This window comes from Gallus gallus, chromosome 4, assembly GCF_016699485.2.
Source record: "Gallus gallus isolate bGalGal1 chromosome 4, bGalGal1.mat.broiler.GRCg7b, whole genome shotgun sequence".
NCBI lineage: Eukaryota > Metazoa > Chordata > Aves > Galliformes > Phasianidae > Gallus > Gallus gallus.
In genome coordinates, this window is record NC_052535.1 from 34,635,678 (window position 1) to 34,658,283 (window position 22,606).

The window sequence follows — 22,606 nt, forward strand, 5'->3', positions numbered from 1 at the left end:
AAGTCAAGCCTTGATACGTCTGTTTATGCTGACAGAAAAAAGAAGTGAAAATGGGAACTCCTCTAGATAGAAGAACTGATGAATGATTTCTGAGTGTTGGTGCTGTATTGAAACAGCTGATTGCTTCAGAAATAAAAGATTGGGTCAGTGTGTACTTCTTGGAACTTGTTTTTCTGAGTTTTATGATATGTTGAAACACCATTGCACAGCTCCTGCAACCCTTCTCAGTTGCTCCCAGGGTTTTGTTCTGCTCAGTTTTATACTGAAGTCACAATACCAAGAACAAACTTCACTTGTTTCACCCTTCATCTGACTGCAGTGATGCATCATTTATAAGGAAAGAATAATTATGTGACACTCTGGAAAATAACAAAAAATTATACCAACTACCAAAGCACTTAATGTTTTGAAAAAGGAAAGGGATGGGAGGTCATCAAAATAGGCTTTTGCCATCTCCCGGGGTGCTCCAGTTCCCTCAGGTACAGTAGTGGATATGATGTCTTGGTCTTTCTGATAGAATCATAGAATGCCTCCAGGGATGGGGCATCCACAAACTCCTTGGGCAACCTGTTCCAGTGCGTCACCACCCTCTGTGTGAAAAACTTCCTCCTAATATCCAACCTAAACCTCCCCTGTCTTAGTTTAAAACCATTCCCCCCTGTCCTGTCACTATCCATCCTTGTACACAGTCTTTCCTCCTCCTGTTTATACACTCTCTTCAAATATTGGAAGGCCACAGTGAGGCCTGCCTGGACTCTTCTCTCCTCCAAGCTAATCAAGCCCAATTCCTTCATCCTTTCTTCACAGGAGAGGTGCTCCAGCCCTCTGATCACCTTAGTGGCCCTCCTCTGGACCTGTTGCAAGAGGTCTATGTCTTTCTTCTGCTGGGAACCTCAGGCCTGGATGCAGTACTCCATATGGAGCCTCACAAGAGTTGAATAGAGGGGGACAATCACCTCCCTCTCCCTGCTGGCCACTCCTCTTCTAATGCAGCCTGGGACATAGTTGGCCTTCCAGTGTTTCCATGGAAACACTGCTGGCTCATGTCCAGCTTCTTGTCCACCAGGACCGCCAAGTCCTTCTCCGCAGGGTTGCTCTCGGGGAGATCTTCCCCGAGTTTGTATAAATACCTGGGATTGCTCCAGCCCAAGTGCAGCACCCTGCACTTGGCCTTATTGAACTTCATTAGGTTCTCATGGGCCCACTTCTCTAGCCTGTCCAGGTCCCTCTGGGTGGCTTCTGTTCCCTCCAGTGTATCAACTGCACCGCTCAGCTTGGTGTCATTTGCAACCTTGCTGAGGGTGCACTCGATGCCATCGTCTGTGTCATTGATGAAGATATTGAAGAGTACTGGTCCCAAGACTGACCCCTGTGGGACACCGTTTGTGACTGGCTTCCACCCAGACATAGAACTGTTGATCACAACCCGTTGGCTGTGTCCAGCCAACCAATTCTTAATTCATCAAACAGTCCATCCTTCAAATCCATACCTCTCCAATACAGAGAGAAGGATGTGGTGAGGGACCATGTCAAAGGCTTTGCAGAAGTCCGGGTAGATGACATCCGTCGTCCTTCTCCTGTCCACCGATGCCGTCACTCCATCATAGAAGGCCAGCAGATTGGTCAGGCAAGATCTGCCCTTGGTGAAGCTGTGCTGGCTGTCTCAGATCTCCTCTTTGTATTTTATGTGCCTTAACATAGCTTCTGAGAGGATATGCTCCATGATCTTCCCAGGTGCAGAGGTGATGCTCACAGGCCTGTAGTTCTCCAGGTCTTCCATTCTCCCTTTCTTCAAAATGGGAGTAATGTTTCCCTTTTTCTGTCACTGGGGACTTCACCGTACAGCCATGATTTTTCAAATGTGATGAAGGGTGGCTCAGCAACCACATCGACCACCTCTCTCAGAACCCTAGGATGGATATCATCCGGCCCCATGGACTTACATACATTCAATGGCATGAGGAGGTCTTGGACTTGTTCCACTGTTGCAGCGGGACAGAATCCACTCCCCACACCCTCACCTAGAGGTTCAGGGTCCTGGCAGACATGGGAAGCCTAACCACCAGTGAAGACTGAGGCAAAGCACTCATTGAGTACCTCAGCTTTTTCCATGTCTGAGGGAGCCATCTCTCTCTTAGAGGAGGAGACTATAGCCACAATTGCTCTTGAGATGTCTTTTAAGTTGTTTGTGATTGACCTTGACTGTGTGATGGGAGATAGGAGATGGAGAGGTCTGCTCGACCTCATCAAATGTCGACTCGCTGATAATGAGGCTCTGGAAAGGAGACAGAAGGTCTAAATAAACAGGGGTGTTTTGTACCTAGGCATAAGATAAACTCTCTGCTGTTTATGAAGACTTGCTATGGAATTTGCTTGCTTGTTAGTGGAAATGTGTTGAATATGTGTGTTAGAATATAAAAGGCTTGCTTGGAAAAGTAGAGATAGAGAGAATCATCATCATGATCATCACAGCAATAAAGAAATCTCCCTGGCATGAGAACCCTGTGTCATGTTGCTAACTCGCAACAGGCTGGTCCTTGAAGGTGCTGGTTGTTTAGAACTCATGTTTAAAAATAGGATCCCTAAATTATATATGCAAGTGAATATAAAACAGATCAGCAGGCAATGCTTATGTGTAAACTGGGTGAAAGTTAAGAGACCAAGGCAACAACGGGAGCCTTGTGGTTGATGTCTACTGCAGGCTACCTGATCAAGTGAAGTCTGTCGATGCAGATGTTTTCCAGCTGTAGGATGTATTCTGGTTGTAGGCTCTCATCTTGCTGTGGGCCTTCAGCCACCATGACATCTGTTGGGAAAGCAGCGCAGTGAGCTGTAGGCAATCCAGAAGACTCCTGGAATGCATTGAGGACAACTTCTTGAGTGAAGTAATGGACAGTCTGACCAGGGAGGTTGCAATACTGGAGCTGCTGCTCACCAGCACAAGTGTACTGACTGATGATATCAGGATTGGAGGCTGCCTGGGCTGTAGGGATCATACATAGTGAAGTTCATGATCTTGAGGGGTATGGGACAAAGAGTAAATTTTAGGAAAGCCAACTTGAGCTCGTCAGGGAGTTAGTCAATAAAACCTCCTGGTGAACTGTCCTCATGGACAAGGGAGTAAAGCAGAGCTGGCAGGTCTTTAAGGAGGCTTTGCTTAGTTCAGAAGAGCTCTTCATCCCTAGAGGCGGGAAGTCAGGAAAGGAAGGTAATAGACCAGCATGTCTGAACTGGGGCCTAATGGTCAAACTGGAGAGCAAGAAAAAAATGCACAGGCCATGCCCAAGAAGCAGGGATAAGTACCGAGAAAGTGTATAAGGATGCTGCTGAGCTGTGCAGGGATGAGATCAAGAAGGTCAAGGCCCAACTGAAGCTAGACTTCACGAGTGGGGCAGAGAGGAACAGGAAAGGCTTCTGTAGGTACATCAACTAGAAAAGGAATGTCCAAGAAGATGTATTCCCCCAAGCGAGCAGTACAGGCAGGCTCATAACAACGGACAAGGAGAAGGCTGAGGTACTCGGCAACTTTTTTACCTCAGTCTTTGCTCTTCACACAGCCCTTGAGCAGATGATTTGGATGTGGGGAGGCATACAGACCCAGGCCTCAGGGTCTTCTGGAGCGTTGTGGGCTCACTGTATATGGACTGTGCCTCTGTGGCTATTAATTGAGTGAAAGGAAGTGCATGTTGGTGTAGCATTTTGTTCATGTAGAAAATATGCGTTTAAAGAATTATCACCTTTCCCTCCCATAACATGCTTTAAGGCTTCATTTACTTCCCATTTTTGCACTTTCAGACTTAGAAGGCAAACCTTCCTAGGAGTGCCTAGGAATTGTCCCCTTTACATTGACTTAAGACATTTAAATCGATCTGTACGCAGATTTTGGTGTGATGTTAGTGATACATATCTAGGTGCCCTTGATGTGGGGTGTCATCTCATAGAATGATAAGTGGGACATTAGCCTGGGACTCTTAGTGAAACTAATCATTGCCTTGTAGAGCAGACTGAATCTTCTTTGTCTACTCTGAAACATTTTTTCAGGGAAGAAAAATTCCAGCTTTTCTTCTGTTTGGCTTGTGAGGACATCTTCCATCAGATGTGTGCTATTTCCAGTGCTTTGCTATAAGACAGCACTTTTTCATGTCTGTTTGTGAAAAGTCTGCATAATGAATAAAAGTTGATTATTGATGTTGTAAGAATAGTTGTCAAACCTATTTCAATTGCTTAAGATGACATAATGATGAAAAATAAATTGTGGGCAATCTTCCAGAGGAGGACTTTTCTTTCCCTTTTATTCTTCTGTAAGGTCCTCTTGCTTTTTTATTACTTTTTTTTTTGTGAGCTTAGAAATAGATAGAAATAGTAATAGGTTGATAGGTTTGGACCTGTTCCAAGCTTAGCACCAGGGGTGTTGTAATATGTCTGTTTTCATCCATCAAGTAGTAAAGCATGATACAGCTGGATTGTTTAACTTTTTTGGATGACTTGTCTTCATTAGGCATATGAGGTGTGGAAGGCTGAATGTATTTTACAGGATTTTTAAACTTTGGAGTCCATGTTGATCCCTACGTCAAGATTGAGTTGAAACACCACATCTGTTTGAAAGTCTGTTTGATTCCGTGTGTCTGTGAGGCTGCATGTAGACTTTTGTGCTTGAGGACGTGTATCTGCCTTTATCCTATGATTTACAGATCAGGGTTTTGGAAGAACTCAGCAGCTATACATTTTCAGTAAGGTCTGGTGCTTTGCTTGTGTAGGAAGTGTTTTATAACTAAATTGGGCATCACTGAACCTATCTGAATGGCTTTGCTTACCATTTAGTCTAGACCTGCTGTCTGCATGTAGATATGAGACAAGTCCTGTGATGGAAGTGTTTTTCTGTTTTTTCTCAGAACCAATTGGAGCCCTGGCAGGGCAGCACATAGTGCACGTGGCCTGCGGAGAGTCCCACAGTGTGGCACTCAGCGACCAGGGCCAGGTCTTCTCCTGGGGTGCAGGCAGCGATGGACAGCTGGGCCTCACCACTATTGAAGATGCAGTGACAGTACCAAGGTAAGTCTTTAAGTGGTTTGGGTTTCCTTATGGCACCGACTTGCAAGTGTTGTATCAGGGATTTTTCCCTTTCTGGCCTGGAGTTGGTGGGAGTGTTGCTCTTGCTCAAAGGGCTGGTGATTGGGCACTTCCCATGTACCAGTACGAGCCTGACGCTCCTCCTTTTCCCTCTCAGCACTCTTTGAGTACTAGACAAGTTCTGAAGAAGTACAGTTAGGACAACCCTTCTGATCTTCAGTGCTTGAGGCGCAGAGAAGAAAGTTAGAACAAGTTCAGCTTCCTCAATGAAAAACATGTCAGTGTTTTCTGCGAGACAGGAGGTACATGAGGGAGAACCCCAGAATAGAAATGCTGTGTGGTATGTTTGTATTGCATTGTATCTCTGAGACAGGAGCCACGTTTCAAGAATGGGCAAAAAATATGGACAGGTGAACTGGTGCCTTGTCTCTGGAATTCTTGCATTGTTTGTATTGTATCTTTTGCTTATCAGCAATGCTGCTAAACCAGACCATTGCAATTCTGAATGGTGAATGTTGCTCAGAAGTGTTAGGGAAGTGCTCAGTTTTCTTCATTGACTTGCTTAATACATCTTGCCTGTCTCAGAGCAGTAGCAGTGTTAAGAATAAGGATATATAGATGGTGCTGGGGCCAGTGTCAGACACCAAGACTCCTCCATCCAAAGCAGTTCACAGATTATAGGCCTCAGCTCACTACCAAAATGAAGATAACCAGTCTGTTTGTAGTTAATGATGCTGTATCATGCTGTGTTAATGACAGATGTGTTCTGTCTCTTATTGTGGCGCCAACTATACATCCAATGCAGAGCTAGAAGAGGAGGTCTGGGACACGTGTCGAGGGTGGCTGTCATTCACGGGACAGTATTTAAAGGAAAAGAGTTCCAGTTGCGAAAGCATACTCGTTTTTTTGATCTGAAGGGCTCTGTGGGAAGAAAGCTTGTTACTTGCTGGCAGATCTGATGTAAAGAAGAGAGGCAGGCTGAGATGCCAGTGCGATAGTGCCATTTTAAAAATAACTTTTTTGTGAAATAACTTGAACCTTGATGTGCTATTCTCTGTGCAAAGCAATGAAGGGGTTGTGGTGCTGTAGCTCTTAGAAACTTCTGTGCCCCTGGTGTAAATGACATGAAAAATGTCAATGCCTGGAAAAGAATATTGAGATGCTGAGAGACCAGATTTTTTTCACCATTTTCAGATGTCTGCAATCTTTTTTATAGCAGTAAAAATAGTTGGAGTTGGTAGTCCAGTGTCTAAAGCTCTTCATAGATTTGCATCTGTGATCAGTAGTACCTCCAAAATTCTGTTCCTCTTCTCAAAATCACAGGTTATATATTTGTCTAGAACAAGTACCCAAATGGAAGTGATAATTTCACCTAATGTGATACTGTATTTGTAAATGATTATTCTAAAATAATGTCATCTTCTTCAGGCTGATAAAGAAACTGAACCAACAGACAATACTGCAGATTTCCTGTGGAAACTGGCATTGCCTGGCTTTGGCAGCAGGTACTGTAGTGTTCATTATTTATTACTAAGATTTCTGCTCTTGTTTTGCTCTATGTCCAAGGTGGCGTATTTCCAAGGACATCCCTATCTCAACTGTTTTCAGGACAAATGGGAGACATTGAAGTAGATCAGGTACCACATTCATCGTAGAAGAGTGTTGCCAATACTGTCAAGAAGGGAAACATTGCTCACAGGCCACCCACTGCCTCACTGTTAAATGATGGCAAGAACACTTAACAGCTTTCCATCTTGATGTACATAGGTCACTCTAAAAATAATGCCTCCTACTTATTTTCATGGAAACTACAACACATACAGAGAGCACAATAATACTATTCGATAGAGCAAATTTTCACTCACAAAGCACTGTTTTTCAGCATAGCCACCACCATTAGCTATGCATTTTCACCAGCAATAAACAAGAGTCTGCATGCCATGCTTGTAAAAATCTGTACCGGTGGAGTTGACTCACTGTTGCTGTGGACACTGCTGAAATGCACCACTCACTGCCTCACTGTGCTCACATCTGCTGTTTGGTCTCCATAAACGTTCAGCAAGTGTTGATGAATGTCAGTGGATGCAATTTTTTCTGCATGGAGGAATTCAGTTCCTCACCTTTGCTTCATCTGCACTTCCATGTCAGGTACCATTCTGTCAGAGTGCCCCTCTGCTGCCATCTGTAGCGCAGCAACAAAATGTAAGGGAATATTGGCAGGAAGGTTCAGCCTCTCCTTCCGTACCACCACCATCTTCTTCTGACATCATGGGCCAATGTAATAAAAAAAAAGGAGGCATCACTTTTGGAGCAGCCCTTGTAGACAAATGTGTGGAGTTAATTTTTTTGTGTCAAAATTATCCCTTTCCAGATGCAACATGTGGACCATTCTTCATTACGCTGCTTAAGTTACAGAAGTCTGATATTGTATTTTGCACTCGGTTATGCATCTGTGTATTTACCTTTTGGCTTCACACTGGGCTTATAGCAAAGGATGTCTTGCTTGCTTTTTCCATCATGAGGTTTGGGTGGGAGAGAAGCCCCCAGTGCTAGTGCTTGTTCAGTTTGACAAACTTGCTTTTCTGTTGACCAGCTTTTTTCTTTCTTTGTTTCAGATGGCCAGTTCTTCACGTGGGGGCAGAACAGCTATGGTCAGTTGGGCCTGGGGAAAGAATGTCCGTCCCAAGCAAGTCCACAGCGTGTCAAGTCTCTTGATGGGATCCCTTTGGCCCAGGTTGCTGCAGGTGGAGCCCACAGTTTTGCCCTCTCTCTCTCAGGAGCTGTGTTTGGCTGGGGGAAGAACAGCTCAGGACAGCTGGGACTAAGTGATGAACGAGGTATTAAAATTGTGCTCCTAGGTGAAAGAAGGTTGGGTTTTTTTGGCTGAGTGCCACTTTTCTTTCTGCACTGGCAGTCTGATTTTACTGAGCAGATGTGTAGACCTCAGTAGCTCCTTTGGAAGGAGAGGGCAGAGAAACGGTCTCTGGTGGACTTTACAGGATTTTACAGGATTTTCATTCTTAGGAAACACATTTTTCCCCTGTGTTTGTTAGTGAGAATGAAGGAATGAAAATCCAAGAAAAAAAAAGGAGAAAAAAAGCATTTGAAATGCAAATGTTGAGATGCAGGCACCCAAGGAAATGCTTTGATTCTTTTCTTCTTCCCTCAAAAACACTGTGTCCACACTTCGTTTGAAGTTGGTGTGGAAAAGGGTCTCCAAGTGGAGCAGGAGACTCAACCCATCCCCTGGTTTGCCAGCACATTTTTGACTGGTGCTACAAAATGATGGCAACGCAAATTGTCTCATTCTTGTAAAATATTGTGTTGTTTACTGATTGCACGTTCTTTCAGACACACGGGGCCAGTGGTATGTTGGTTTTTTTTTTTGCATGGTCAAGTTCAGCAAAGCCTGGTCATCAACAGACTTGAAGACTGATTCGTAAAGGCTTCAGGAGTAGACGTGACGCTGCAACTGATCTGAAAAGCCCAAATTCCCCCAGCTTGTTGTTAATATATTTATTACTATTTGTAGAAGTAAATGAAAGATTTTCTTTGGAGTTTCACATCAGTCTCTTCATCTTTTTCTGCGTAGTTTCTGAGTAGCTTTAGATATCTAAGCAGGTTACTGTCTATAGATAGACATGATATACAGCATGCATGGGTAATTTATTTTGCATGAGTGTGTACAAGAGGTGTACGTATTTATAAATGTTAGATTGTGTAGGAGCTTATAAACACTGTGTGTTGCAAGAGAAAAGCATTACCTCATACTTTGTCTATGTACCATGGAATGATGCAATTTGACAACCCACTCTACCTCCTGAAACATATATTTAAAGCAATTACTCAAAAACAGCCTGTAGTTTAGCACAGGATGCTCAAGTGTATTAAACATCTTTTTACCTTGTTTTGCACTTTTATGAATATAAAACATAGTTTTAAGACTTGTAACATACTTTGCACCCTCTCAAAAATGTTCCAGCTCTGTTCTCTCGTGCCGTGTGCCAGCAAGAGTATTGACCTAGTATAAGACCAACTGTGTTTTTTCCTTGTAGACTGACAGATGGATGCTTCTCATCTCAGCACAGCACTGTTAGAAATGCTGTAGTTTATATATGAGAAGGTTTACTTTGACACGGGGCTGTCTTAAATAAAAACATAAGGGGCATCTGCTTGTGGAACTGTGTTGGCCGGAGATCATACTCTGCTAACACTCAGTAAGTGATGCTGTCATAAATACTTGGCATTTGTGGTGAGTGAGTCATGGTAAGGCAGAATTCTACTCAGTGAACATGAACAGCAAAAATTAAGAGCATGAGTATTCTGCAGCACTGTTACTTAAACAATTATGCTGTAGAGATAAATGTAATTACAGTCAAAATAAAAATGGGAGTGCTGAAGTACAGAACAACGCAAATGAAAAAGCTCTGCTCCCATTTCTAAATCCATGAGAATGTGACTATTTTCCTTTCGCTGCACAGAAAAAAACCCACCTGTCAAGTCCTTGAGTCTTAAAAAATGACCAGCTTCTATAGGTAGGGACTTGATATTTTGTTGGTACAAAAGAAGCAGCCATTCCCTTTACTGTCTAAACGTTTTGGGGTGCCCACTGCTCCTTGAAATGCAACTTATTTTTTACATTGTAAAACATATAACTTTGCTGAGTGTATTCATCCTTGGGAGAGCCCTGGTGATTAGAAGTGAGGGAGGAAGGCATCATTTATCTGTTGGCAAAGATTAGCCTTTGCAAGCATGAGGATCTTCTTAAGGGATGACAGGAGAAGGAAGACTAGGCATTTAAATACGCCTTGGGATTTAGCTGTCATGTGTGCTGCGCTGGTGTCTCCCACGTCAGAATTGCTTTGTATGAGACAAAGGTTTAAAAATGGTGTTGGAAACAAATGTTAGCAGTCATCAGCAAAGAGCTGAAATGGAGCATGGGGCTGAGGGTGGGTGTCGCTCGGCTACACTAGTCATCTGTGCCACACTGCAAGTGCAGGTGGAGTTTATATGAGATCCTCAGCATTTGTGTCCTCACTTTCTCCCACTTCTCTTGAACCAGGGCAAACCTGTTAAAAATGGAAGGGGAAAGCAGCAGAGGAGTAATTAAGGATCTGCTTTTTTTTCCCATGTTTGATAAAACTTCCATTGTGACCCGAGTTGTGGAATATGTCTAAAAATCAGACTGCCAGTGGTTTTCTCAAGCATTTGGGACTGTATTTATGAAACAGCTCCTTTACTTTGTTCTACGCAGACCGAGAATCCCCTTGCCATGTGAAGCTATTGCGGTCTCAGAAGGTTGTTTACATCAGCTGTGGAGAGGAACACACAGCAGTTCTAACAAAGGTAAAGAAGCTCCCAATGCTGGGAACCCTTGCTGCTGTCGTGCCTGAATTCCTATTTTCCTAGGAAATGGTGGAAAAGAGCAAATGCCGTTCCTTATTTTATCTGACACCTGTAGAAGAGACTAAGTGGAAAGTAGTCTTATAGTTTAATCTGAGATTCATTGCTAGCGTGAACCAGTGCTATTTTTAAAATGAAGATGTTAGCAATCCATGCCAATGAATAGTAAAACTCAGGTGAATCACTTAAAGAAATGAGCTTTGTGCAAAAAAAAAAAAACAAACAACATATTACCAAATATCCAATAGGGTGAACATAATGTTGTATTGGAAGATAGAGTTATTGTGCCTCAGAATAAAGGGCAAGTCAGACAGAATGGACTATTAAACAGAGAGTTAGCAGTCACTCAGAGCATTTACAAGAGGTTTTCAATTCCAAACCTACTGCTGTTTCCAAGTAGTGTGTAGTTTAGTAGACGGAGAATATGAGTAGCATTTGGAAGATGAGTGTTCATTTCTTGCCTCACTGCAGCCACTTCTAGGTGTGTTGCTTCCTGGGTTGGTGCCTTAATGTTCTGTTGCAGATTGAACTGAAAGAGCTGATTTTGAGGTTCCTGTAGGAAAGCTACTGTACAAGACCAGAGTGTGATTCTCATTCAGGGAAGAAGGTCACAGTCTTCTTGAGCAGCAGTTGACAGAGGTGGATGTATAGTATAGTGGAAATGGGTGCTGTTGAACCACGTTTAAACCTACTGAGATTTCAGGCTCATCTGGTAATGGTAGGGAGAAGCTTGTCTTCTGTAGGCATACCTAGAGATAATTCTGACACTGATGAGTGACGAGATAGCTATTTGGAAGCTGCATTAGCAGAACACAAGTTTATTTGCTGAATCCTTTGGAATCCCCAGCAATCTCTGCTTAAGCCTGAGCTCGTAGTGAAACTGGAGTCAAAGAGATGCTGCTGGGATATGGGTCCTAAATGGAGAATATGCTGTCTGATTTGCTAACAGAGTGGAGGGGTGTTCACGTTCGGTGCAGGTTCCTGCGGGCAACTGGGACATGATTCCATGAATGATGAAGTGAACCCCCGAAGAGTTCTTGAGCTGATGGGCAGTGAAGTGTCCCAGATTGCCTGTGGCAGGTGAGTACTGTGTGCAGTCAAAAGTATTCCTCCAGTGGAGGTTAATGCTGACGCCGAGTCTTGTAAATAGAAGGAATAGTCTTGCTTTTGCATCACATGTGTCAAAATTAAGTTAATGTAAATTTTATTTCCCTGGAAGATTTTAAGTCCCTCTAATGGAGATTGGTTTTTGTGCCCCAGGCATAGACACCTTTCTGTTTTAATGGTCAAGACAGACCGTAGGGCTGCAGCCCCTTATGGTCACAAGATTCCAGCCTCTTTCAGGAGGAAAGAAGTTAGTAACACAAGCGTTATGTTGTTGCCTTTTATGTGTGCAGGCTTAGCAAATGACTAAGCTGAATCAGTCTGTTATCCTGATATGAGTTGTGTGCTCCTGCAGGCTGCTCTTTGTCACTTCCACCTGAAGAGCTGCATCCTATAAAGTGGTGCCATCAAGTGGCAGAAGCTGAGCATTGGTGCTTTGCACCAGCTTCTGCCCTGGGGGAAGTGAGAATAAATTTTAGGTTTGGTTTTTTTTTTTTTTCCTTTTAATTGTTAAACATGGCCCAAACTTTGTACCCATCTCTGTTACAGACATCACACTTTAGCCTTTGTGCCTTCTTCAGGAATGATCTATGCATTCGGCTGTGGAACAAGAGGCCAGCTGGGAACTGGGCACACTTGCAATGTTAAGTGTCCCTCTCCCGTGAAGGGTCACTGGGCAGCTCACAATGGGCAACTCTCAGGGAAACCTGGTATGTACTATGAATGATTTGAAGTAGCAAACGGGCATAAGTCACTTCATCTCACCATGTTGATCTAAAACCACCTTGACATCACTCTGTAAGTACTTGAAATAGCTATAGAAACTCATTCCTGTGGCCCAAATGCACTGTGGAATTACTGGGTGACCTCTTGCTCTCTGTTAATCTGTGTGCCCTCTCTTATCTTGGCAGATCTCAACATTTGGTCATCTTGAGCCTTCATTATATTGTTTTAATACTGATTTCTGAGGGCTTTGGTTTCTCACATAAATAGCAGCCTCGTTGCTATTTAGAAATTACTAATCTTCCCTACTGCTAGGTCCTATGTCGGTCTCAAACAAAGTGCTCAAGTGTTTTGGTTCCTTCTCATTTCGGCCTTACCCTCAAGGAGCTGGGTGTTCCTTGTAGTGTAAAGCGTGAGACATTGGCATTGCAAACGTGGCCTGGGAGGGAAAGCAAAGAAGGATTAATCAGCCTCTAATGCAACTACATTTCTTTCCTCAACAGATGCCTGTAAATATCACATTGTTAAACACATCTTCTCTGGAGGAGACCAAACGTTCGTGCTTTGCTCCAAATATGAGGTAAACCAAATTAAATATCTTCTCGTATTTTCTCAAATCTATTTTCCTGCCCCAACCCTCAGATCACACCTTTGTGTTTTTTTTTTTCCTTTACTGATCTCCTGAAAATGAGGTGGTGCTTTGGAGTCCATTCTACCTTACAAATCTTATCAAGGACAGCACTAATTTACAACAGTATGGAGGTTTACAACCTTTTTAGTTGCCTTCCTTTTGAGTCATGTCAAAGAGCGATTGGGAAGACACTGATATCAGTTTGTTCATCAGGGAGGGGAGTTACTTCCTTGGCATAAGGGAAGTAATGGACTGCTTTATTCCACTGTCACCCAAGACAGTGGGGTTCACGTGATGAGAGTGTAAGGAAGTGGAATACACACTGGGATATTGTCAGATCAGCTGAACAGTGGGCAGTTTTTGTGCTTCTGTCATCTTATTTTTTTTCAGTAAGCGTTTGACATACACATTTGAGGGATGGATATAGCTGTAAAATAAATGTACCAAGCCTTTGTTTATATGCAATGTTATTTGAAAGGGCTTTGGTACGTTTAAGGAAATTATACTTTGTTTTGTTTTATCTTCTCCTCCTTTTGAAAACGTATTTGGTGGTGATCTTGGTTTTTTCCATTCCTTTACGTGCCTTCCCTTTTGGACTTATTAGTAATGCTGCAGCTTCCTAATCAAACCTGTTCAGAGACCACACCCAGAAAGCTATCAGTTGTATATAAAAAACAGAAATTTTTAATAAGAAGGAATTGTTGTACAAGCCTTGTCTTTGCTGAAATCTGTATCTTCTCACAGAATTCCTTGCCTGCTGATGATTTCCGGACCATAAATGAAACACGTTACACCTGTTTAATAAATGATGAAACTATAGATGTCTGGAGGCAAAAGCTTTTAGAAAAGAACAGTTCTAATTCTGTCAAGTAGGTATTGTGGCACTGGGCAAGCCGTTTGTTGGAAGTTTTGTTTAAATAATTTTGTTGGCTTCCGTGCCATGTTTTCACTTGAAATTCAGCGGCCCTTTCAAGTGTGTGGTTCTTGGTCATATGCGAGGGGAGGACAAAGTGCCAGTCACAAGGATACCAGGTTAGAGCTTCCTAGCAAAACCAGAGGAATTTAAGGCTGCCTCAGAATATTGCAAATAGTGGGTGGGAAATTGACTATAAAGTTGGTCTTCATTATGTTCTTAGAGTTCATGAAAAACAGCAAGAAGACTGTTTAAATTTCTTCCCCGCCTGCTGTGAGAAGTGGAGAGTAGGTGGAAAGGAGGCATTGCTAACATCCCTCTTCTCAAAGAGGACTGTTACATGATACTGAGTGAGCTCCTTAACCTCTATGCCTTTGAATAATGGGGTGATCTTGGCATTGTTTCCCATAGAATGAAGGGAAGATGTCTGAAGAGATTTGCTTGGACATTTGTTTATACCTCCTATCCCTGTTTTCTTTTGTCTTCCTGCTGCAAACAGTAATGTCGTTCAGATACTGTCCTCGGCTGCCTGCTGGAATGGAAGCTTCTTGGAGAAGAAGTAAGTGAAAAACAGAGTCAAGAGCTGTAGCTTTCCCTTGAGGCAGACTGGAATCTCTTTTTGTCACTCACCTGTTGCAGTGGGCTTTAATTGTTCTGATCAAACAGGAGATTGGGCAAAGAGTGTCTACTGAAGAGGTAGGTGGTCAGAGCTGGGTCTAAGAAAGTGCATGGTGAGTGTACTGTAAGTGGTGCAGATTCTTTGGAGTTGTCATTCTTGTTATTTTTCCTTACAAAATGAATAGAAACTTTAAAAGACAGGGATAGTAAGGCGACGTTAAAGGAAATTATTAATGCCAGATGTTGGAGTAGTCTCATACCCAGCTGAGCTAGCTGGTGAAGGCTGCTGATTGTGGAATTGTACCTCAACACAGCCTGCTCTAGAAAAATACGTGCAGGCCAGCATGGAAGCCCTCTCCTTTTAGGGGACATCAGTTGTGGGAAGTTTTGTGCTTTTGCTTACGAAAGCAGGAGTTTCAAATGGGTGTAACTAACAATAGGTGGTGACAAGGATGTAATATGCATAGCTGAGTCAAAGGCTGTGGGTTGGGGAGGGCTGTGTTGTCTGTGTCTGTAAATGCTGGGGAGGTAACAGCGTGAGATGAGGTGGAGGAGGAATTTTTATGGTGACGTGATGAGTAAATGACCTGTAACTAGGTGAAGATGACTTACTTACTCTGAATAAACCTTTGAGTCATCTTTTCCAAAAGCAGCTCAAAAAAGAAAACAAGCTACTCATTATTCTTGCATTTTTTCAGCTGGTACAATGGCTTCTTCTGTAGCACTGCAAAAAGGCAACATGTGGCTGTGGCAGGAGAGGTGTGTCGTGTTGGTTTAAAACAGTGAGGTCTCCAAGTGTTTGAGCCACTGCAAATAGCGTCAGGGCTCCTTGGAAAGGAGTAGAGTGTGTGATTTGTTCACCTCAGTGCAGTTCTCTTTCCACCTTAATGATGCCTCGGCTAGTGCAGACTGTACTTACAGGTCTGTGACCAAATGAATGATAAATCTGATACCCTGTTGTATGCCTTCAGTACCCTAATGCCATGTAGGCCTGTTTGCAGTACAGCACTTTGGTGCAGGGGGCTGAGTAGAGAAGCAGCATTTCTGTGTCTGTATGACTGGGCGTGCTGCAGTACTACAAGTGAAGCTGCCTGTACAGCAGTGTGACTCCGAGGAGCTATTTCCAGCCTGGTGCTCATGTTGTTATGGAGATAACTACTCCAGCAGGCTATGATTAACTTCTCATTGCAGCTGCACCAGCAGCCTGATAAATGCATCCCGTGTTTAGTAGGTACTGTTTCCTTCAGAGTGTGTCTGATAAAACACATTCCTGGGGATAAATAGTGTCATACTTGGGAATTCCGCGAGGTCAGTGGAACTGTAGCAGTTCTCCTTGTATTTTTACTGGCATCTGTGAAGTTATATCAAAGAGTTTGATAAACTTTATCTGCAAGAATCCTAAATCTAAACAAGGCCCAGAGGAGGTCTGAAGGGGGCATTGTGCATCTTGTCCTTAGCGAGATTTGAAATCCTGCTGTGCTTCTAGTCTGATTAATTCTTTGGGGGTCAGTCCTCTCACTTGCTCTGAGACAAAGCCAATACACAGGTAGTGTTTTCTCTTCCTTCAACTTATGTCTGTGATCTTTTTTTTTTTTTTTTTTGTAGAATTGATGAGCATTTTAAGACCAGTCCAAAGATCCCAGGGATTGATTTGAACTCCACTAGAGTGCTGTTCGAGAAGCTGATGAACTCGCAACATTCAATTCTCCTAGACCAGGTATTATGCTTTACAAGTTTTTAGGTGTTCCTAGGGGGAATGAAAAGCTTTGTGCCTCTGTTACATGCAAGAAACAGCACGTTTTTGGGGGACATCTGTATTTCAGATCTGCATGCTGGATCCGTCATGGTATCAGTGAATACATCTCCACTGACCTGGATGGATTTTGATGTTCTCAAAATCTGCCTCAAAAACTTGCTTTTAAGAAGTTTTGTTTCATGGCACCTAATTAATGGTTGAAATGACTGCTGAAATCAGGGCTGTGTTTGTTACGCTTGTAAATAATGATTATGTTCTCACTTCTGGCGGGTCAACAGCTGAGTACTTCCTGGTTGTTTATTCTAACTTGAAGGATTTTTCTTGTGAATGCAGAGATGTGAGATAAAATAGCGTACGTTCTCCATATTTCAAGCTGTAATTTCTACAGTTTTTTTATTGTTTGCTTGTTTTTGCTCTGGGTATGATCTTCAGCTTATCTCAAGTCTTCAGTGGATGTAGACTGACAACCAACTTAGGACTTAGCAATAATAATTTCAGTGGTTCCTGAACATAGGTCAGTGTCTTCAGTGAACTTTATGGGACCTTAAAGGTCAGAGAGTAATAGTAGTTCTTTTCCTAATGGAGTCTGTTCTGATGAACTAAGTAATAAAGTTACACTTGCTGGCTGGCCTAGTAAGTCACACCAAGTGTTATGCTATGATTTTGCTGCTAAAATCTATCTCAATTGCTCTTCTAATGCTGCTGTTTCCTCAGGAGGAAATTGAGAAAGGCCTCATTATAATGGTTCTGGCCTGAAACGGAAATTTTACTGAGTGCCAAATATTAGCAGGGGGAAAAAGCTTAAAGTAACTTTGTGCTCTGCTTACGCATCATTTATGTGGTAGGAGCTCCATCATCCAGGATAAGTTGCCTCATTTTGTCTTTTTTTCCCTCTAGATACTGAAGAGCTTTGAAAGCTTTTTGATTCCTCAGTTGTCCAGCTCACCACCAGATGTTGAGGCAATGAGGATCTATCTGATTCTCCCTGAATTCCCACCCTTCCAAGATTCAAAGTATTACATCACATTAACGCTTCCTCTGGCAATGGCTATTCTGCGCTTGGACACCAACCCTAGCAAAGTTCTTGGTAAGAGGCTACCATTTAAGATGCGTGTTGCTCTCACCATCCAGTGAGAACACAAAGCACCGTCTTTTGATTTTTCAGTCACTTCGTGTCTCTACGTCGATTTCATGTTGGTGATTTTGTTAACTGTGGCTGCAGTGATAATGATAATTGAGTACGACATGTGGTATGGTGTTAGGAAGCAGCTGCCTCTAAAAAGCAGCTAGGAACCAAAAGCACACAAGGAACCCTCCTCCCAAAAACCTCTGCTTTGATGTAAGATAATTTTAAACATAATGTTTGAATTCTAAACATTAAATACATTGGAATGAATACTCTGTCATATAGGTAAGGTATGGGAAGCTAGAGAGTCACAGTAATATAAAACCTATAATTTTACAGTGCTGTGGATAATAAATGAGGAGGCAGATTCAAGTTAAGCGTTGTTTCAGTATAGGAGTAGAATATTCCAGAGAATTTTGCAAGCCTCTGTGTGAACACGGAGTTTTCATGTCATGGAGATTAAGTGATATTACTCCCTTAAATTTAATCAGATGTTGTCCACTTTCAAACATATTTTCTGTGTAAGGTAAATGAATGGAAATACTGCTAGCATAAAGTTAAGTTAGCTTGTATAAAGTGCAGAAAAACCTGTTGTTTGGTCTGTGCCCAACCTAAACACAGCAGCTCATCTCCTGCATTTGAATCTTACTTCTGCTAATATTATTTCATAATCAACACAATGCTGAGAAGATAAGCTGCTCAAAATTGCTGCTCGTGTTTGCAAAGATATTCGCTCTTTGCTATTTTGTTCTGTTTCTTAAGATTATCTGTACTAATGCTCATATCTATACAATGCTGTGTAATTTATTCAGGCCTCTAGAAGCATTGCTCTGGTGAATTTTTTTGAGGTTTAGTGGTTTATTATTGTCTTTATTTATTTTATTCAACGAGGTTTTGAAAGCAGACTTCCTCCTCCGCTTGGAGTTCCGTGTCCACTGCGATTGTTAGCATATAGAAGTGTAAAAGATTTCTCTTTCTGTGGCACACATTTGTTGTGCTGACACTTGGGAGGATAAGCCAGTGCTTGTTTCTAACAGTAGATGTGATGTACTTTGCAGGTGGATTGGTTCCAGCAAAGAAGCTAATAGGCAGGGTCTCTTTGGAGGGGTTACTCCCATTAGCAAGTAGTAATTCAGCTTATTAAAATAGAGGGGCATTTAGTGCAGCTGTGCCAAGAGACACCCTCTGACACTTGCTAGAAAAGTAGGTGGTACTGATGGAGAACTGACCAGAGGACTACTTTCTTATCACTGTAAAGAGACAGCGACTTGTCTGCAAGACCACAGAATCTTGGACATAAGATACTTGGAGTAACTGGAAAATCTTGAGTTCAGGCTCGTGCATTGATCATGGCTTGGGGCTGGATGGTGAGTGATACAGTTGTTGGATAATGGAAGGGCAGAAATTAGACAGCTGTTCAGCCTCAGGTGTCTGCCCCTTCCTCTGCTTGCTTTCCTATTCCAACAGTCAGGAAGGAACTAGGGAAGTTTTTTGAAACTGTTTTTTAGGTGTGTTCCTCTATTTTCAGCTTTAGCTCTCCTGTTTTCACTTTATGTAAGGGAGTGCTCCGAGGCATCCGATTCCACATTTATTTTGATGTTCCTCTTCTTTCCAGATAACTGGTGGTCTCAAGTGTGCCCAAGATATTTCCTCAGGCTCGTGGATCTCTATAAAGGCGCAGTGGTTTACCTCCTCAGCGGAAGAAAAACGTTGTTGATCCCAGTCTTGTTCAGTAGCTACATTACAGCTGCTCTCAGGCTTCTGGAGAAACTCCACAAGGTAAGCCTGGGTGTGTGTGTTGGCTCAAGATGATTCAGTCTTGTCTGCTCTTTGTCAGTTGGGGAGCAGCTCCGGTGTGTTAGCTGTCTCACTGTTCATTGAAACTCCACAACAGCGAGGATGTTATTGGCTATTCTGAATTCACTGTACCTGAAGGTTGCTTAGCTGTGACTCAAACACCAGGAAAAATTCACTGTAAAGAATGCTGCTGCCGAGCCACAGGACCACATGCACTGCTGTGATACAAATTGCCCTACTACACTTCTGCTCCCACTGAATTTGTGCTCTTTCGTCTGGATGAGGAGAAAGAAGAAGTAAAATAAAGTTTCTCAGTTTTCTGGGGCCTGCTTGTTGCAACCTGCTGTATTTTATTTTATGAAAGCAAACCTGCCTGTTCTAAGAAAAATGCTGAATGCATCCACATTTTAAAAACTATCTGTTTTCCTCCCTAGGTAAATCAGAAAGTTAAACATATAGAATATGATAAGTTTTATATCCCTGAGATTTCCAGCTTGGTGGACATTCAAGAGGACTACCTCATGTGGTTCCTACATCAGGCTGGAATGGTAAGAGCATTCACATGTACGCTGTCCACCTTTGTTTCTCTGATGAAAGAGAGCTATATTTTTAACATCCTCTTATTAGAGAGCATAATGTATTCAGTGGGGGAGCATCTCTGTGTTAAGTCTCAGATTTGGACAGTTAGTGACTTGATGAAGAGCTAACGCTAGCAGTATTTAACTAATGTTTGCAACAGTTTCTGTGATCACCATCTCGGTTCCTTTACAGACGGGTTAATTCAGTCACCAAATCCTTTTAATGTAATCTATACCTTGTGAGCCAAATAATGTATTCTAAAATTATACTTTTTACCCTTTGCTTCTGTTGTTTTGGCAATATTGTGAATAAATACAGATAATGATCTCAGAACATTGCTTTGTAAGAGTGGGCAGTGTGACATTCTGGATAGGGGACTGAACCAAGACTCGAAAGATCTGGGTTTTATTCCTGGCCCTTCACCTCCTTTATTCCTTACTTTGCCATGTGTAAGAAAGGAGATAAGGAAAGTGAGGGCTGGAAAATGCTGTACAGGAGCCCAGTGAGATTATTTAATTATAACAAGGAAAGAAATCCCTAATGTGAGAAAACAACAACAACAAAAGCATCCATCCAGGGATGCTGCAAGACTAAAATAGGACTGCAGCAAGTATTACTGTACGTGTTTGTTTGTACCTTCTAAATGATGCCAGTGCTGCGTTCCCTCTTTCTCACCTTCCATCCTATAAATAGTGCTGCTGGGTGCTTGCTTTTATTGAGCAGAACAAAAAGATAGTGACTTAGTTTGATGTAACAGTAATAGTTCAAAATGTATCAATGGCCAATTTGAAGAGTAATACGCGTTGCAGGACTGGTCTTACATTGCTGTGTTGTGGCCTTACATTCTCTTCTGTTTCATGTGCTCTCTGCCTTGAGGGTTGCTTTTTTTGTTTGTTTGTCTTCGTAAGGTAAGTTTCACCTTTATCAGGCTAATGGACTTCTATGCCAGTTAGTCCTCTTAGTAAGGTTTGGTATGAGAGTTTTGAATTAGAAGCGTGTGTTTCCTTGAAAAGGAAATTCCCGTGCTTTTTTTCTAGAGGAAAAGATTGGCTTGTGGGTCCTGGAGGAGAAAAATTCCTTTTGGGTCACCTTTGAACTTGTCCATCCTAAGAAATGCACAACACAGTCTGTAGAGAAAAAGATTTTCATTTCTCTCTCCTTTTTTTTTTTCTTCTTCACAGAAAGTGAGACCATCTATCATGCAGGTAAGAAAATTGTCTTTGTGACTCCTATTTGAAAAAGTGTTTATAGAAGCTGTAAGTGGGTACAGATCTGTCTGTCTGTCTTGCAGGATGCTGTGACTCTCTGTTCTTATCCTTTCATCTTTGATGCTCAGGCTAAGACCAAGATGTTACAGACAGATGCAGAACTACAGATGCAGGTAATCATCCTCTCTTCCAGTTTTCCTGCCCTATTACTTTTTTCTTTTGCGTTGGTGCCTGCAAGGAAAGGAGTTCACTGGGAGTGACTTTGTACCTCGTTTTATTGTTTCCTTGGTACAGGAGAGCAGAGTAGTTGGAGAAGCTGTTTGCCCATGGCAGACACATTGCTTAGTGTTTCTGAACTTCAGGAAGTTTGGCAACATCAGAATTGCCAGATGTGCAGATAGTGGAAGTCTAAACTATATAGAGGAGGCAGTTTTATTCATTTTTGAGAGGCCAAGCGTATGAATTAAGGTGAGGACTCTGTTAAGAGGAGCTGGAAGGCTGGAAGGACAGGGAGGCTTTCAGCTTAAGTGGGCACCTTTTTGCAGCTTCTGCCTGGCAGAGGAGTGGTGGTTGTCAGAACTTGGGTGTTAAAATCTGACTTCTGCTTCTATCTGTAAGCTTGGCCTGCAATCACTCAGCAGGAGGAGTCAGCTTCTGATGCTCTTATTTTGCCACTTTCTTCTGTGCATTTCCAACTCCCCAGACTGTCAGCTGCACACTGCTGTTAGGAGGGTGTCTGCTTTGTCTTGGCAGAACAGCAGGCTGGTGACAGTTGTATTGTCCTGAGGGACAGAATCTTTATGAAGACAACCACTTAAAGGCCAAAAAACAGTACTTCTGTGAGTGCTGGAATGGAAGTTTGGTTTCCAGTGGATTTCTGTCTCAAGGTCATTTGAGTTTTTAACTGAATTTACTGTATGAATTTGTTGCTTACAACAGACAAAGAACAAAAATGAATACTCTATGGGTGGTCAAAACCTTTGACTGGACGTGGTGTTTTAACTGACACCAGAAAATCTATATAAACAAGAGCTTTCAATCGTATGCAGTGAATTCCTTGGTATATTTTCAGCTGGTGTGTTAGTAACACACTGTTCCTTTGCAGATTGTATGATACCTTATCAAGGCTGTGTTCATGCTATTTCGTGACTCAGTAGAAGCTTGAAGAAAGTCCTTTTCTTCCACCTGCATGTCACTATTGTCAAAAAGTGTACAGGAATTTAATACTTCTGCTTAATATCTGTTTCTTAAATTTGTGAATTGTTGATCTCAAAAGGTGTGGGTGTGGAAAATGAGGGTGCAAGCAGGCACGCATGCACACAGACTTGTATAGCAGTCACACAGTCCTCATGCCCTGAGGAAAACAAACTGAAAGGAAGAAAAGAACATCAGGCATATATCTGTTTTCCTTCCGGCTGTTTCTCATGCTTCTCTTGTTTACAGGTGGCAATAAATGGTGCAAATTTGCAAAATGTCTTTATGCTTCTCACCCTGGAGCCTCTGCTGGCCAGAAGCCCTTTCCTGGTACTTCACGTTCGCAGGAGTAATTTAGTCGGTGATGCTTTAAGAGAGCTGAGTATCCATTCAGACATTGATTTGAAAAAGCCTCTTAAGGTAAGTTTTCCTTAAACTTTCTCATGCAGCTGACACTTCCATAGCCTTTCTGCCCTTTGCATTA

General features: G+C 42.4%; 1 protein-coding gene across 8 annotated transcripts in view; it reads left to right on the forward strand.

Moving 5' to 3' along the window:
• Positions 1 to 22,606, forward strand: part of HERC3 (HECT and RLD domain containing E3 ubiquitin protein ligase 3) — a 43,887-nt gene that overhangs the window by 10,742 nt on the left and 10,539 nt on the right. For 6 of the 8 annotated variants that reach the window (XR_001463456.4, XM_046940078.1, NM_001039298.2 and 3 more), the window contains exons 3-18: positions 4,893 to 5,052; positions 6,499 to 6,575; positions 7,686 to 7,907; positions 10,325 to 10,416; positions 11,423 to 11,553; positions 12,127 to 12,287; positions 12,804 to 12,880; positions 13,676 to 13,800; positions 14,344 to 14,403; positions 16,068 to 16,179; positions 17,116 to 17,305; positions 18,960 to 19,123; positions 19,576 to 19,689; positions 20,902 to 20,925; positions 21,012 to 21,101; positions 22,372 to 22,542. Coding sequence is in view for 5 of the 8 variants with exons in the window: in XM_046940078.1 (XP_046796034.1) it covers positions 4,893 to 5,052; positions 6,499 to 6,575; positions 7,686 to 7,907; positions 10,325 to 10,416; positions 11,423 to 11,553; positions 12,127 to 12,287; positions 12,804 to 12,880; positions 13,676 to 13,800; positions 14,344 to 14,403; positions 16,068 to 16,179; positions 17,116 to 17,305; positions 18,960 to 19,123; positions 19,576 to 19,689; positions 20,902 to 20,925; positions 21,012 to 21,101; positions 22,372 to 22,542 (1,970 nt within the window). In the remaining 3 variants the exon portion in view is untranslated. Of the gene's footprint in view, positions 1 to 4,892; positions 5,053 to 6,498; positions 6,576 to 7,685; positions 7,908 to 10,324; positions 10,417 to 11,422; positions 11,554 to 12,126; positions 12,288 to 12,803; positions 12,881 to 13,675; positions 13,801 to 14,255; positions 14,404 to 16,067; positions 16,180 to 17,115; positions 17,306 to 18,959; positions 19,124 to 19,575; positions 19,690 to 20,901; positions 20,926 to 21,011; positions 21,102 to 22,371; positions 22,543 to 22,606 lie in introns of those variants that run through there. The other 2 variants (XR_005859124.2, XR_003074728.3) reach the window with 2 other exon arrangements.